Source organism: Entelurus aequoreus, linkage group LG03 (genome assembly GCF_033978785.1).
Source record: "Entelurus aequoreus isolate RoL-2023_Sb linkage group LG03, RoL_Eaeq_v1.1, whole genome shotgun sequence".
NCBI lineage: Eukaryota > Metazoa > Chordata > Actinopteri > Syngnathiformes > Syngnathidae > Entelurus > Entelurus aequoreus.
The window spans coordinates 7,996,251-8,011,190 of NC_084733.1; the positions used below are offsets into that span (position 1 = coordinate 7,996,251).

The following is a 14,940-nucleotide window of genomic DNA, read 5'->3' on the forward strand; positions in this document are numbered from 1 at the left end:
GTATATCATGCAGATTCCAACCATTGAAATACTTAGTATAGTTGAAGACTTACGGTCATTAGAAAACATGACTGCACATCATAATGGCAGCTACACTTTCCATCTTAAAGATCTAAAAAAAATGATTTGGTAATGTCCGGCGGGCCAGATTGAAAAGCTTAACAGGCCGCATGCTGGCCCCGGGCCTTAATGTGCCCAGGTCTGCAATAGAAAGTACTGAAGATGATATTAGTGTAAGTGTAAACTACAATATTGTCTTAGTAATACCTCTGTATCAGTGGCAATCAGCTATATCCATCCATTTTCTACCGCTTGTCCCTCTCGGGGTCGCGGAGGGTGCTGGAGCCTATACCAGCTGCAGGTACACCCTGGACAAGGAAGGCGGGGTACACCCTGGATAAGTGCCCACCTCATGGCAGTGCCAACAACATTAGGGAGCATTTGGTGTTGCCAATCAGCCTATCAGGTGCATGTCTTCGGAGGTGGGAGGGGCCTATCCCCAGGTGCATGTCTTTGGAGGTGGGAGGAAGCTGGAGTACCCGCAGGTGGGAAGGTTAATACAAATGTCTGATGTGTATTGGGATATATAGTGTTTGTCGAGCATCGCACGTTTCTAGTTGTTCTAGATTCTGTGATGCAGCTCTCGTATTGGATGTCATTTGATCATACAGCTGTACCTAATAGACCAGGGGTGGCCATTACGTCGATCGCCAGCTAGGAGGGTGTGTCAGTCCATCGCCAGCCAGGCATTAAAAAATAGACCTAAAAACGAGCGATCAACAATCAGCACCAAGACGTCACTTTGGTCACTTGATTGACACTCACAGCACCCGAGGGTCTTGTGAGATGACGCTGGCTGCAAAAACGTATCTTTCATAAATAAATCAAAATAAATTATACATATGAGGTAGATCCCTTCCACTTGGCCATTTGAAAAGTAGCTGGCCTGCAGAAAAAGTGTGGTCTAAAAAGACATAGCTCCACTGTAACAACACTGATTTGACAAAGTTGTGGGGGGAAATGTTTGATGGACAAGCTTTCAACAGCAGCTGGGAGTTCACAGTTTAACAGAAGGTCCATTTTTCTGTAATACTCGTCCCTAAATTTTGCGTGTGCTTCTTAGGTGCCACTGAGGAGGATCGTCTAGTCGCCCTGGCAGGTGAGCATCGCTTTCCGCGCAGTTCCTCCATGACCGACAGCCTGCGAGAACTCCCGCAGCTTCATCCCATCCCTCCGCCTCCGCAAACAGCACCGCCTCCACCTCCGTATTACTTGGACACGGGACCGCCGCCAGCGTTCTGCCCGCCGCCTCCCCCATCCAGGACCCAGAGTCAGGGCCACGAACCAGGAGGACGCTCCAGCTTTAAGCCTTCCTCCTTGGACCTGCCCTATGAGGCGGCACAACGGCAGGCCACGCAGCTAGAGAGGCAGAAAAAAGCCCGCTCCATGATCATCCTTCAAGACTCTTCACATTTACCCGTGGAACCCACAGAAATCCCCCGTCCTTCTGCTGCTCCTCCACCTGAGCGGATAAAAAGGAAGGGACGGGTCATTGACAACCCCTATGCCAATGTGGGCCAATTTAGCATTGGACTGTACACACCTACCAAGCCTCAGCGGAAGAAAAGCCCCCTGGTGAAGCAGCTACAGGTAAGTCGTATTTACGTGTAAATACTCTGCTTGATGTATGTTATTGTTGCAGGTGGAGGATGCACAAGAAAAAGCAAGCATGGCCTTAGCCCACTCCCGAGAAAGCTCACCCTCAGGACGACACGTTCGCACCAGCCGTGCAGACTACTACCAGCAGCAGCTAATGGCCGAGCGTTTGCGGGCCCAAGGAGAAGCCATGTTTCAGGGTAAGGGCCCGTTCGCCGCTGCAATCGCTGGAGCAGTGAAAGACCGTGAGCGACGCCTGGAGGAGCGACGGAAATCCACTGTCTTCCTTTCCGTGGGAACAATGGAGGGTGCGTCCTCAGAGGTCCCCTCTCTTACGCAGTCTCACTCTATAGATGAGCGTATACTCACCCGGGAGCTTGGCCAGTTGCCACCTCCTGCCTTGGCCTTGAGCCCCTCACCCAGCGGGACCACCTTTATCCATCCACTTACAGGAAAGCCCCTGGATCCCAACTCCCCTTTGGCTCTTGCGCTGGCCGCCAGAGAAAGGGCGCTGACCTCCCAGAGCCAGTCTCCAACGAGCAGCCCTGAACCACGAACTAAACAGGAGCGGGTGGGCCCGGGTGTAATGTTCTTTGACACTCAGACCAAAGAGTCTCCACATGGAGAAGGTCCACCCACATCTCCTTCTTTTACATCTCAAGGCTCCAAGGCTCCAATATCAGTATTAGTCCCTCAGCCCACCAAACCACAGTGGGCCGCATCACCATCAAGTCTGTCATTCCACCAGGAGATGGAGACCCAGATAGCAGACAGGAAGGAGGAGACGCTTGAAGATAAAAAAAGCATGTTGATCAGTATTATGGACACGTCCCAGCAGAAAACGGCAGGGCTAATTATGGTACACGCTACCAGCAATGGCCAAGCTGGTCAAGAACTACAACAGACACCTGTCCCGACATCCAAAGAACTAAGCAAATCTCAATTAAGTCCAAGGACTAAGTCCCCAAGTCCCACAGTCCCTGTGCCCCAGCCTCAGAGTCCACATGCTGCCAGCTTTGCTCAAGAGAAGGGTCTGGTTCAGGGAAGCTCGGAGGAGGACATTGATCCATACACGGTGACGTTGCCCCCCGCCATGTTGTCCTCCAGTGACGAGGAGACACGAGAGGAGCTGCGTAGGATTGGTTTTGTTCCACCGCCTAATGAGTTCTCGAATGGACTGCTTGCACAGGCCAGTATTCCACCATCTCCAAGCAAACCTACGGCATCTTCCCCCACCACCCCTCCAACACCTACACCCAAGACACCTTTAACTCCAACCACCCAGCCTCAGCCCCCCCATCTCCCACCACCACCCAGCACAGCAGCTGTCTCAGGGAAACCCTCGGACCCGCTAGAGCCCCCGCCTGTGTGTGAGTCTGGCTCTGCAGCCGATTCAGGCGTGGAGGAGGCAGACACGCGCAGCTCCAGCGAGCGAGAACGAGACCACCACCTTGAGACCACCAGCACTGTCTCCACAGTTTCCAGCATGTCCACGCTGTCCTCAGAAAGCGGTGAACCTGCCGACACACACACCACACACACTTCCTATGCCGACGGGCAGACTTTTGTGCTCGACAAACCGCCAGTGCCTCCCAAACCCCGACTTAAGTCCCACATAGGAGGCAGTAAAGGCCCTGTCACCTTCAGGGACCCTCTGCTGAAGCAGAGTTCTGACAGTGAGCTGCTGTCACAGCAACAGGCTGCCGCACTGGCTGCGGCGGTGGCCGGAGGAGGCGGGCTGCCCCCAGGCGGTTCGGCCTCAGTGACTGGACTCGCTCCCACCAAGCCGCGCTACCTCTTCCAGCGGCGATCCAAGCTGTGGGGAGACCCGATGGAGCCTCGCGGGCCAGGGGTGGGGCTGGGTATTGGGAGTTTGGGAAACCTAGGTGGGCTGGGACTAGGGCTGGGTGCTAATGAGGGAGCAAAACCCTTCGTGATGGGGGAGCTCAGTTCTCGATTGCAGCAGCTAAATAAAGACACAAGGTCCCTGGGAGAGGAGCCCCTGGGAGCAACGCTTGACCCTGGGAGGAAGTCTCCTGTAGCAGGTGCCCGGTAAGAGTCCGTTTATTGTCAAATATGGAAATGTTTGACTGTCTGTTTGAAGCACATGACGCTCAGCTGGGTTTTGAAACTACGCCATGTCTGAAAGTACAACGTTATATTTCTGCAGATGTGAGGACACCGGAGAGAGTAGTAGCTGCTAGGGTAAACTTTTTTTTATAACATTGTTTCCTAACCAGCCTGTAAACTAATCCCTTATATGCAGTTTGGTTTCATTTCACTCCTACTATCCATACTGTATGTCCTCGACAGTGGTTTGACTTGAAGACATCAATAAATGCCACACCTCCTTGCTTCTCTCAACCAATCAAGTGTTGCTTATTTGAACATAAGATGTAGTGTGTACCAAGCTTTGAGAGCGGACCACTAGTTTCTACTCGATACTCTTATTGTGATCATTTTTGGAATAGATGAGGACATGTCCTGACAAGCCACTAGGAGAGGAAATACAGTAGATGTGTCACCTTGTTTGCATCACCCTCTAGTCTTTGGATCCCTTTGGACGCTTTATGGATTTGTAGAGATGAAATTGAGGTGCAGGCCTTGTTTCCATAGTTACCGCTTTACTCTCTTTGTACTGCACTTCCAGTAGACTTTGTGTGTGTGTGTGTGTTCTTCTATTTCTAGCCTTCTTGAGACATGAAGAAGGAAAAGTATCTTCCATATGAGGAGGCGACATAAATCATGGTCCCAATAACATTGCATCTAATAGACCCTGCTGGTCAAAATGAGGGCGGTCCCAAAAAGGAGGGATTTTTCACATGGACTGTGTGTCGCTTTTAAAAGTGCTCCCCCCTCTGGTCAACATATGGAATAACAAGTGTGTGTAAGAAATTGAAATGTGCCCACTTTGGACAAAATTCATTTAAAAAAATAAAACAAATATGTACACTACCGTTCAAAAGTTTGGGGTCACCCAAACAATTTTGTGGAATAGCCTTCATTTCTAAGAACAAGAATAGACTGTCGAGTTTCAGATGGAAGTTCTCTTTTTCTGGCCATTTTGAGCGTTTAATTGACCCCACAAATGTGATGCTCCAGAAACTCAATCTGCTCAAAGGAAGGTCCGTTTTGTAGCTTCTGTAACGAGCTAAACTGTTTTCAGATGTGTGAACATGATTGCACAAGGGTTTTCTAATCCTCAATTAGCCTTCTGAGCCAGTGAGCAAACACATTGTACCATTAGAACACTGGAGTGATGGTTGCTGGAAATGGGCCTCTATACACCTATGTAGATATTGCACCAAAAACCAGATATTTGCAGCTAGAATAGTCATTTACCACATTAGCAATGTATAGAGTGTATTTCTTTAAAGTTAAGACTAGTTTAAAGTTATCTTCATTGAAAAGTACAGTGCTTTTCCTTCAAAAATAAGGACATTTCAATGTGACCCCAAACTTTTGAACGGTAGTGTATGTCGAGACATACTGTAATAACTTGAAGTAAATAATGAACATTAAAAACCAATTACAAACAGATATTAAAACAAAACAAAAAATTAAAAGCTTACCTTTTGAATATTTGCATAGTATGTATATATTATTAATGTTGTAAATACAAATCTTTATATATCTAGAAAGGGTGGTCCTAAAGAGGTGGGCATTTTTCTCAGGTCTCAAAAAGGTGAAAAATACAAGAATGTGTGTGTGTGTGTGTGTGTGTGTGTGTGTGTGTGTGTGTGTGTGTGTGTGTGTGTGTGTGTGTGTGTGTGTGTGTGTGTGTGTGTGTGTGTGTGTGTGTTTGTGTTTGTACGTGATGAATGAGCGGATGCAAACAAGGAGTGTGTTGGGTGCCCACCTAGAGTCCTGCTAGTAGCTATGACCTTCATCCTAGAGTCCTGCTAGTAGCTATGACCTTCATCCTAGAGTCCTGCTAATAGCGATGACCTTCATCCTCGAGTCCTGCTAATAGCGATGACCTTCACCCTCCATCCCTGAGCTTCTCCCTGGTGGTGGTTGACGTATGCGGAGTGATACATCCTTACATCCACCGCTGGTGGCTGGTAAACATTCACGGTGGTCGACAGCTGTATCAGCGAGATGTGTCAAGGATGTATTTTCAGACATATTTGAACATGTCTCTCTAGTCATGAATAAAAAAAGGGCATAATAACACACTTAACTAGCCATGTTATTATCCCCGACTCCGCCTGCAGTGAACATTCCTCTTAATCAGAACAAAAACCTGAGTTGTTTTTCGAACTGGAAAAATTCCCGGAATTCCAGGAATTCCTTAATACCATTTCTCATTTAAAAATGTTACTACTTCAACATTTCTCAACCGTTTTCAAAAATTCCAACACCAACCATATTAACTCTTTCAGAACATTCAAGTTTTTTTTTTTACCATTTTCCCCAAAATTCACACTTTTACCGAAATTCCCATGAAATTCCCATTGAAATGAATGGGATATTCTTCAAAGTGCTTTTTTTTATCCAATTTAAACAGTTCCAACTCCAAAATATTCAGCCTGTTCAAAATTGTGTGCTCTTATAGTGGATTGTCCGAAGCTTAAACAGGCAACAAAAGTAGTTTAGTACAACAAATGTATTTACCCATTATCAGAAGTGCAGGTTGAATTGAGTTGGCCGTGCAGACAGACCACATGTCACTCCGGAGCAAACAAGACACACACAAGCCAAAATCACTCTCGAGTTCCGGTCTTCTGCCATTTTTTATATGTCTTTTGTGCGTCATTGTTCCTTATCGGGTGCGTCAATGTCTTGTTTGTTTTCCCTATCTGTTCCATAACAACTCGAATCCTTTAGACAGTCAACACATTCTGTAGACAGGTTGGCATGACTTAAAATTCACTTTTGTCCCACAGAAGAGGAAGAGAAATCAAAATGAGCATACATTTTTGACAGACATGAACTATAGGTCAAAGGTCAGAAATTCTACTACACTCTCTTTCAACAACGTAAAAAAAAAATTCCCGGATTTCCAAGAGTTACCAGTTTTCAGTGCCCTTTTCCCCATGCAAAATGAATTTTCCATTTTTTTAAACTTCCACAATTTGCCCATTTTTCAACCTATTCAAACCCTTTCCAAAGTCAACACATTCCACTCATCCAACTAACAACTTTCCAGGTTCTAAAACCAAATTCCCTTTTTCCTGGAAATTCAAATTCTTCAACATTCAAACTATTCTTACATTCACACTACATTCTGTCAGCATTTCAGTTCAACTTCAGCATTGGAGTATTCACACCTCATTTAGTTTATTACCAGTTTCACATTTACATCAATCTTTGCTCAATGACGGAAACAAATATTTTGCCCATCTGTATATTGCTATTCTATTTGCGGCTGGGGTGCCAAATCTGGCCCGGGAAGGACATTACAGCGACCCCCAAGTTCAGTTCTAAACTGTGGAGACAAACATTTTTGCAGCAGAGTCCTAAAACCACGAGAGAGCAGAACTTGGACCGCTGATCCTTGCACTGGCATTTGAACCTTGCTTGCAAACACAGAACCCTGGGGTCCAAACTTGCACCCCTTTAAGTCCTCTCCTTTTTGGCAGGTCATGTGATCTACATCAGTGGTCCCCAACCACCGGGCCGCGGCCCAGTACCGGTCCGTGAACCGATTGGCACCGGGCCGCGGCCGCACAAAAAAAAAAAAAAATTTTTGTATTTTTATTTTTTTTAATTAAATCAACATAAAAAACACAATATATACATTATATATCAATATAAATCAATACAGTCTGCAGGGATACAGTCCGTAAGCTCACATGATTGTATTTCTTTATGAGAAAAAAAATAAAAATAAAATAAAAAAAAAATTTTTACTACCCCCCCGGTCCGTGGGACAAATTTTCAAGCGTTGACCGGTCCGCAAGTACAAAAAGGTTGGGGACCACTGATCTACATAACCAAGGTGTGGTCACGTAGTCATTTGTCCAACTTCTTGTTCCATTTTAGCTCATTTATTTTAGTTCATATTCACCTGGTGGCCCTGGAGTTCCGTTCAAATCCCTTTTTGCAGCAGATACCGTATCACGAGAGTGCTGTCATCTTTTCTGCAGAAGGTCCCTAAAAAAGAATACTGTAAATCTGGCAATATAAATCAATCACAATGAAATGTCTACTGTAGAGGACGCTAGTTCTCCGGAATGTACAAAATAAGAATAGTGAAGGGAGACGTCCTTAGTTTTCTAGAAAATAATTCTGTTGGTCTAGGCCAGGGATGTGAAAGTGGTTTTGATTGAGGGCCACATGGCAGTTATGGCTGCCATCAACAGACAATAATGTAGGAATTTTAATTATATACATGGTTTTAAGTAGGGATGCCCGATAATGGCTTTTTGCCGATATCCGATATTCCGATATTGTCCAACTCTTAATTACAGATACCGATATATACAGTCGTGGAATTAACACATTATTATGCCTAATTTGGACAACCAGGTATGATGAAGATAAGGTCCTTTTAAAAAAAATTAAAATAAAATAAGATAAATTAATTAAAAACATTTTCTTGAATAAAAAAGAAAGTAAAACAATATAAAAACAGTTACATAGAAACTAGTAATTAATGAAAATGAGTAAAATTAACTGTTAAAGGTTAGTACTATTAGTGGACCAGCAGCACGCACAATCATGTGTGCTTACGGACTGTATCCCTTGCAGACTGTATTGTTATATATTGATATATAATGTAGGAAGCAGAATATTAATAACAGAAAGAAACAACCCCTTTGTGTGAATGAGTGTAAATGGGGGAGGGAGGTTTTTTGGGTTGGTGCACTAATTGTAAGTGTATCTTGTGTTTTTTATGTTGATTTAATAAAAAAATAAAATAAAAACCGATACCGATAATAAAAAAAAAACGATACCGATAATTTCCGATATTACATTTTAAAGCATTTATCGGCCGATAATATCGGCAGGCCGATATTATCGGACATCTCTAGTTTTAAGTAGACTGTCCATTTTAAAGTAACAAATTTACATTTATAACATTTTAAAAATTTTAAAGTTTATGGAAAAAACTGGCAGCAAGTTTGGCAGAATGTTTTGTGTGAAATTGACATTGTTTTTTTTACAACATTACATTGTTCATGGAAAAACTGTACAAGTTATTTTTTTATTCTGGCAACTTAGCTGCCAGTTTTTCTACCGTAATAATAATAATAATAATAATGGATTAGATTTATATAGCGCTTTTCTAGTCACTTAAAGCGCTTCACAGAGAAGTGAGAACCCAGCATTCATTTTTACAACTCATTCATTCATCAGTGGGAGCGGCACCGGGGGCAAGGGTGAAGTGTCCTGCCCAAGGACACAACGGCAGCGATCTGGATGGTAAGAGGCAGGGAGCGAACCTGCAACCCTCAGGTTTCTGGCACGGCCGCTCTACCCACTACGCCATACCGCCCCCCACCGTAAAAACAAATCTTTCCATTTACAGTAGTATACCGTTAAAAACAAGATTTTACAGTCAAAAACTGGCAGCTCAGTCAACAGAATTTTAAGGCAAAAAACAGTAGTTTTTTTTCAATTTACAGTAATATGCTGTAAAGAACAACGTAACATGTATTGTCATTTTTATTCATTTGATGGGTAGTTTTTATGGGTAGTCTCGTATTTTTATTTAGACAAAAACATGTTTGGAGAGTATGATAATATATTGTAGTATTAGTTGCAATATTGGATACTATTGAAGTTTAAAAGGTATGCAATTTTAAGCAGTACATACATATTTTCTGTCAAAATGAAAAAAGTCCATGACATTTAGTGAGAAAATATGAAGTACTTTATTGACACATATCATTTCCAGGTGTTTGCGGGCCAGACTTTGACACCTGTGATTCAAGTTTAGACAAAACCTTGTCAGACTTTGATGGACTCCCTGCTAAATGATCTTAAAGTTGGTTGTGTCACTGCCGTGTTGTTCAAACTGACACATTGTGTGTTTGCCATTCAGTTTTCAGGGGACCAACTCCGTTTTTTAATGTGCAATTTGTTGAGATCGAAGTAGGGGAAATGGTGAAGCTTGTTCCTATTTAAATGAATCCATTTCCGATGATTGAATAGAACTTTATTCACGAGGCATCTAAAGATAGATGGATAGATAAGACTTTATTATCATTGCACAAGTACAACGAAACTTTGTCTTCAGCACAAACCCGTTCAAGATTAGACAAACAAACAGTGTACAGGGTTACAGAACTGGAACGCTGATGGGTCGCCACAAGGCGCCCCGTAAAAGATGGGGAAAAAGGTAAAACGCTGGGGAAGGATGAGTAAAAAAATACAATCTAAACAGTCTGGAGTGGGAAAAAACCTCCATAGCAAAGCACTTATACATATTACAACGTACATCTCGAGATATCTAGCAACAGAGGGAAGGGAGTGCGGGGTCATGGTGGTAGGCCGCAGCTCTCAGGCGCTGACCATCCTTTCATCACCCCTATGGGATTTGCGTCGAGGGCGTTGGGTTGGGGGGTTGTGGGGTGTGTATGTGTGGCGTATATTTTTTTGGGTGCATGTTTGTGTGTAAGCCTGCAGTGTGTCTCTGTTCCACGGCCTTAATCTTGTGCAGTCGCTAGTCCAAAGTCAAGAACAACAGGTGTGTGTCCATGAGAGACAAGAAGGGAGTTTGTTGTGTCTTCGGGAGAGTCTTGAAGCCAGGGAAACAATCCAAGTTAGAATGTTTTGTATACGAGTGAAAATAAAATGTGCTTTTCACTCTAAATTGTCTATAACTGGTCCTCAAAAATCCTGCGGGGCAGATGTTATCCAAATCACAAGAGTGTCCACAGTTCTTCCCGCATCCAATCATTTGTGGCAGCTTTGGGGTACTTTGAAGACTGCCAGCAACTTCCAATTTGTCGACAAACCAGAGCAACGCTTACTCCAATCAGCAGATGTCCCGTTGTCATAATTCCAAATAGGTAGATATCTTCACGTCCTCGACAGAAAAGGGTCTCCAGGCACGCGGCACTCCTTCTTCTCCTAAGAGTCCGTCGTGTGTCCAGCAACAACCGCTCCGTCACGACAAGCAGGTTCCCCCAAACCCAAGATCTTGTCAATTTCGTTGAGGCCAGTTAAATAGTTCCAATGTTTAGATTTGGAGAGCAGTGCAAAAAGAGGCAACAAGAAAGTTAAGACAAGACAAAGAAGCGAGCAGGAGAGATAAGGGAGAGGAAAGGGGAGCGTCCCCCCTCGATGAGTGCCAGTGAGAAAGAAAGTTGTGGACAATACACACTATTATTTCACTCCCACCTTTAAACACACACCTATTTCCACTTTGTGTGCATGCTTTACATTTGTTTGATTTTGTTGCGTGATTTGTTTTGTTTTTGTAATGATGATCATGCTCCTTGACTGTCCCTCACAACAAGTATTAGCATCCTAACTCAACAATGATGACCATGCTCCTTGACTGTCCCTCACAGCAAGTATTAGCATCCTAACCCTGTGGATTATGTCAACTAAAGTTCTGCCCACATGTGACTACCACACTCAGAGTGTGATATAACGCCGTCATTAAACACCAATCACGTTATATCTTAATCTTCATTTTAACCCAAAAAAATAAAATCTGCTCGTTTATGCTGCCGTTGCTTCGGCAAAGCTGAGTGACATCTTTCTATTTTGTGTGCTTCTAAATATTTTATAGCCTTCTTTAGCCAACACATGTTGTACTCTTATTGAATGTACAAAGCACTCACTCTCTTTCAAGGCTTCGTTTTCAGCAAGCTCGCACACCCCGGTCCTGGTGGAGAGGTTGTCCCTGATGACTGCCAGTTAGAGCAGAGTCACTTCCTCCTGGACAGCCTTGCTAGCGTTAGCCGTATTTTGCTAACTAACCAAACGGTCCTGGTGGAGAGGTTGTCCCTGCAGTTACAGCAGAGTAACTTCCTCCTGAACACCCTTGCTAAAGTTAGCCATATTGTGCTAACTAACAAAACGGTCCTGGTGGAGAGGTTGTCCCTGATGACTGCCAGTTAGAGCAGAGTCACTTCCTCCTGGACAGCCTTGCTAGCGTTAGCCGTATTTTGCTAACTAACCAAACGGTCCTGGTGGAGAGGTTGTCCCTGCAGTGAGAGCAGAGTCACTTCCTCCTGAACACCCTTGCTAAAGTTAGCCATATTGTGCTAACTAACAAAACGGTCCTGGTGGAGAGGTTGTCCCTGCTGTCTGCCAGTTAGAGCAGAGTCAATTCCTCCTGGACACCCTTGCTAGCGTTAGCCGTATTGTGCTAACTAACCAAACGGTCCTGGTGGAGAGGTTGTCCCTGCAGTTACAGCAGAGTAACTTCCTCCTGAACACCCTTGCTAAAGTTAGCCATAGTGTGCTAACTAACCAAACGGTCCTGGTGGAGAGGTTGTCCCTGATGTCTGCCAGTTAGAGCAGAGTCACTTCCTCCTGGACACCCTTGCTAGCGTTAGCCGTATTGTGCTAACTAACCAAACGGTCCTGGTGGAGAGGTTGTCCCTGCAGTTACAGCAGAGTAACTTCCTCCTGAACACCCTTGCTAGCGTTAGCCGTATTGTGCTAACTAACCAAACGGTCCTGGTGGAGAGGTTGTCCCTGATGACTGCCAGTTAGAGCAGAGTCACTTCCTCCTGATAACCCTTGCTAAAGTTAGCCGTATTGTGCTAACTAACCAAACGGTCCTGGTGGAGAGGTTGTCCCCGATGTCTGCCAGTTAGAGCAGAGTCACTTCCTCCTGCACACCCTTGCTAGCGTTAGCCGTATTGTGCTAACTAACCAAACGGTCCTGGTGGAGAGGTTGTCCCTGCAGTTACAGCAGAGGAACTTCCTCCTGAACACCCTTGCTAGCGTTAGCCGTATTGTGCTAACTAACCAAACGGTCCTGGTGGAGAGGTTGTCCCTGATGTCTGCCAGTTAGAGCAGAGTCACTTCCTCCTGAACACCCTTGCTAAAGTTAGCCGTATTGTGCTAACTAACCAAACGGTCCTGGTGGAGAGGTTGTCCCTGCAGTTACAGCAGAGTAACTTCCTCCTGAACACCCTTGCTAGCGTTAGCCGTATTGTGCTAACTAACCAAACGGTCCTGGTGGAGAGGTTGTCCCTGATGACTGCCAGTTAGAGCAGAGTCACTTCCTCCTGATAACCCTTGCTAAAGTTAGCCGTATTGTGCTAACTAACCAAACGGTCCTGGTGGAGAGGTTGTCCCCGATGTCTGCCAGTTAGAGCAGAGTCAATTCCTCCTGCACACCCTTGCTAGCGTTAGCCGTATTGTGCTAACTAACCAAACGGTCCTGGTGGAGAGGTTGTCCCTGCAGTTACAGCAGAGTAACTTCCTCCTGAACACCCTTGCTAGCGTTAGCCGTATTGTGCTAACTAACCAAACGGTCCTGGTGGAGAGGTTGTCCCTGATGTCTGCCAGTTAGAGCAGAGTCACTTCCTCCTGAACACCCTTGCTAAAGTTAGCCGTATTGTGCTAACTAACCAAACGGTCCTGGTGGAGAGGTTGTCCCTGCAGTTACAGCAGAGTAACTTCCTCCTGAACACCCTTGCTAGCGTTAGCCGTATTGTGCTAACTAACCAAACGGTCCTGGTGGAGAGGTTGTCCCTGATGTCTGCCAGTTAGAGCAGAGTCACTTCCTCCTGATAACCCTTGCTAAAGTTAGCCGTATTGTGCTAACTAACCAAACGGTCCTGGTGGAGAGGTTGTCCCCGATGTCTGCCAGTTAGAGCAGAGTCACTTCCTCCTGCACACCCTTGCTAGCGTTAGCCGTATTGTGCTAACTAACCAAACGGTCCTGGTGGAGAGGTTGTCCCCGCAGTTACAGCAGAGTAACTTCCTCCTGAACACCCTTGCTAGCGTTAGCCGTATTGTGCTAACTAACCAAACGGTCCTGGTGGAGAGGTTGTCCCTGATGTCTGCCAGTTAGAGCAGAGTCACTTCCTCCTGAACACCCTTGCTAAAGTTAGCCGTATTGTGCTAACTAACCAAACGGTCCTGGTGGAGAGGTTGTCCCTGCAGTTACAGCAGAGTAACTTCCTCCTGAACACCCTTGCTAGCGTTAGCCGTATTGTGCTAACTAACCAAACGGTCCTGGTGGAGAGGTTGTCCCTGATGTCTGCCAGTTAGAGCAGAGTCACTTCCTCCTGGACACCCTTGCTAGCGTTAGCCGTATTGTGCTAATCAACCAAACGGTCCTGGTGGAGAGGTTGTCCCTGCAGGTACAGCAGAGTAAACTTCCTCCTGAACACCCTTGCTAAAGTTAGCCATATTGTGCTAACTAACCAAACGGTCCTGGTGGAGATGTTGTCCCTGATGTCTGCCAGTTAGAGCAGAGTCACTTCCTCCTGAACACCTTTGCTAAAGTTAGCCTTATTGTGCTAACTAACCAAACAGTCCTGGTGGAGAGGTTGTCCCTGATGACACCCCAGTTAGAGCAGAGTCACTTCCTCCTGAACACCCTTGCTAAAGTTAGCCATAGTGTGCTAACTAACCAAACGGTCCTGGTGGAGAGGTTGTCCCTGATATCTGCCAGTTAGAGCAGAGTCCCTTCCTTCTGGACACTCTTGCTAAAGTTAGCCGTATTGTGCTAACTAACCAAACAGTCCTGGTGGAGAGGTTGACCCTGCAGTGAGAGCAGAGTCACTTCCTGGTGGAGAGGTTGTCCCTGCTGTCTGCCAGTTTCAGCAGAGTCACTTCCTCCTGGACACTCTTGCTAGCGTTAGCCGTATTGTGCTAATTAACCAAACGGTCCTGGTGGAGAGGTTGTCCCTGATGTCTGCCAGTTCCAGCAGAGTCACTTCCTTTTAATTTTCCTGAAGGAACTCTCCTGAAGGAATCAATAAAGTACTATCTATCTATCCTGGACACACTTGCTAGCGTTAGCCGTATTGTGCTAACTAACCAAACGGTCCTGGTGGAGAGGTTGTCCCTGATGTCTGCCAGTTACAGCAGAGTCACTTCCACCTGAACACCCTTTCTAAAGTTAGCCATATTGTGCTAACTAACCAAACGGTCCTGGTGGAGAGGTTGTCCCTGATGTCTGCCAATTAGAGCAGAGTCACTTCCTCCTGAACACCCTTGCTAGCGTTAACCATATTGTGTTAACTAACCAAACAAGCTACGGTGAGACAGCTAAGACATATAACTTGTCCTACACTCCAGTCCACCACAGCACAATGTCAACGGGCCAAAATTGGATGTCACGTTCTATAGAATATAGCCTTATATTCAAACTTTGAGTGTATTACTAATATAAGACTACAAGTCCATAATAGT

The 14,940-nt window shown here is 45.3% G+C and overlaps 1 protein-coding gene across 1 annotated transcript in view; it reads left to right on the forward strand.

The window, feature by feature from the left end:
* The window catches only part of LOC133647174 (SH3 and multiple ankyrin repeat domains protein 3-like), a 122,689-nt gene that overhangs the window by 99,703 nt on the left and 8,046 nt on the right, over positions 1 to 14,940 (forward strand). The window contains exons 20-21 of the mRNA XM_062043316.1: positions 1,124 to 1,650; positions 1,703 to 3,708. Of these exons, the coding sequence (XP_061899300.1) occupies positions 1,124 to 1,650; positions 1,703 to 3,708 (2,533 nt within the window). The remainder of the gene's footprint in view (positions 1 to 1,123; positions 1,651 to 1,702; positions 3,709 to 14,940) is intronic.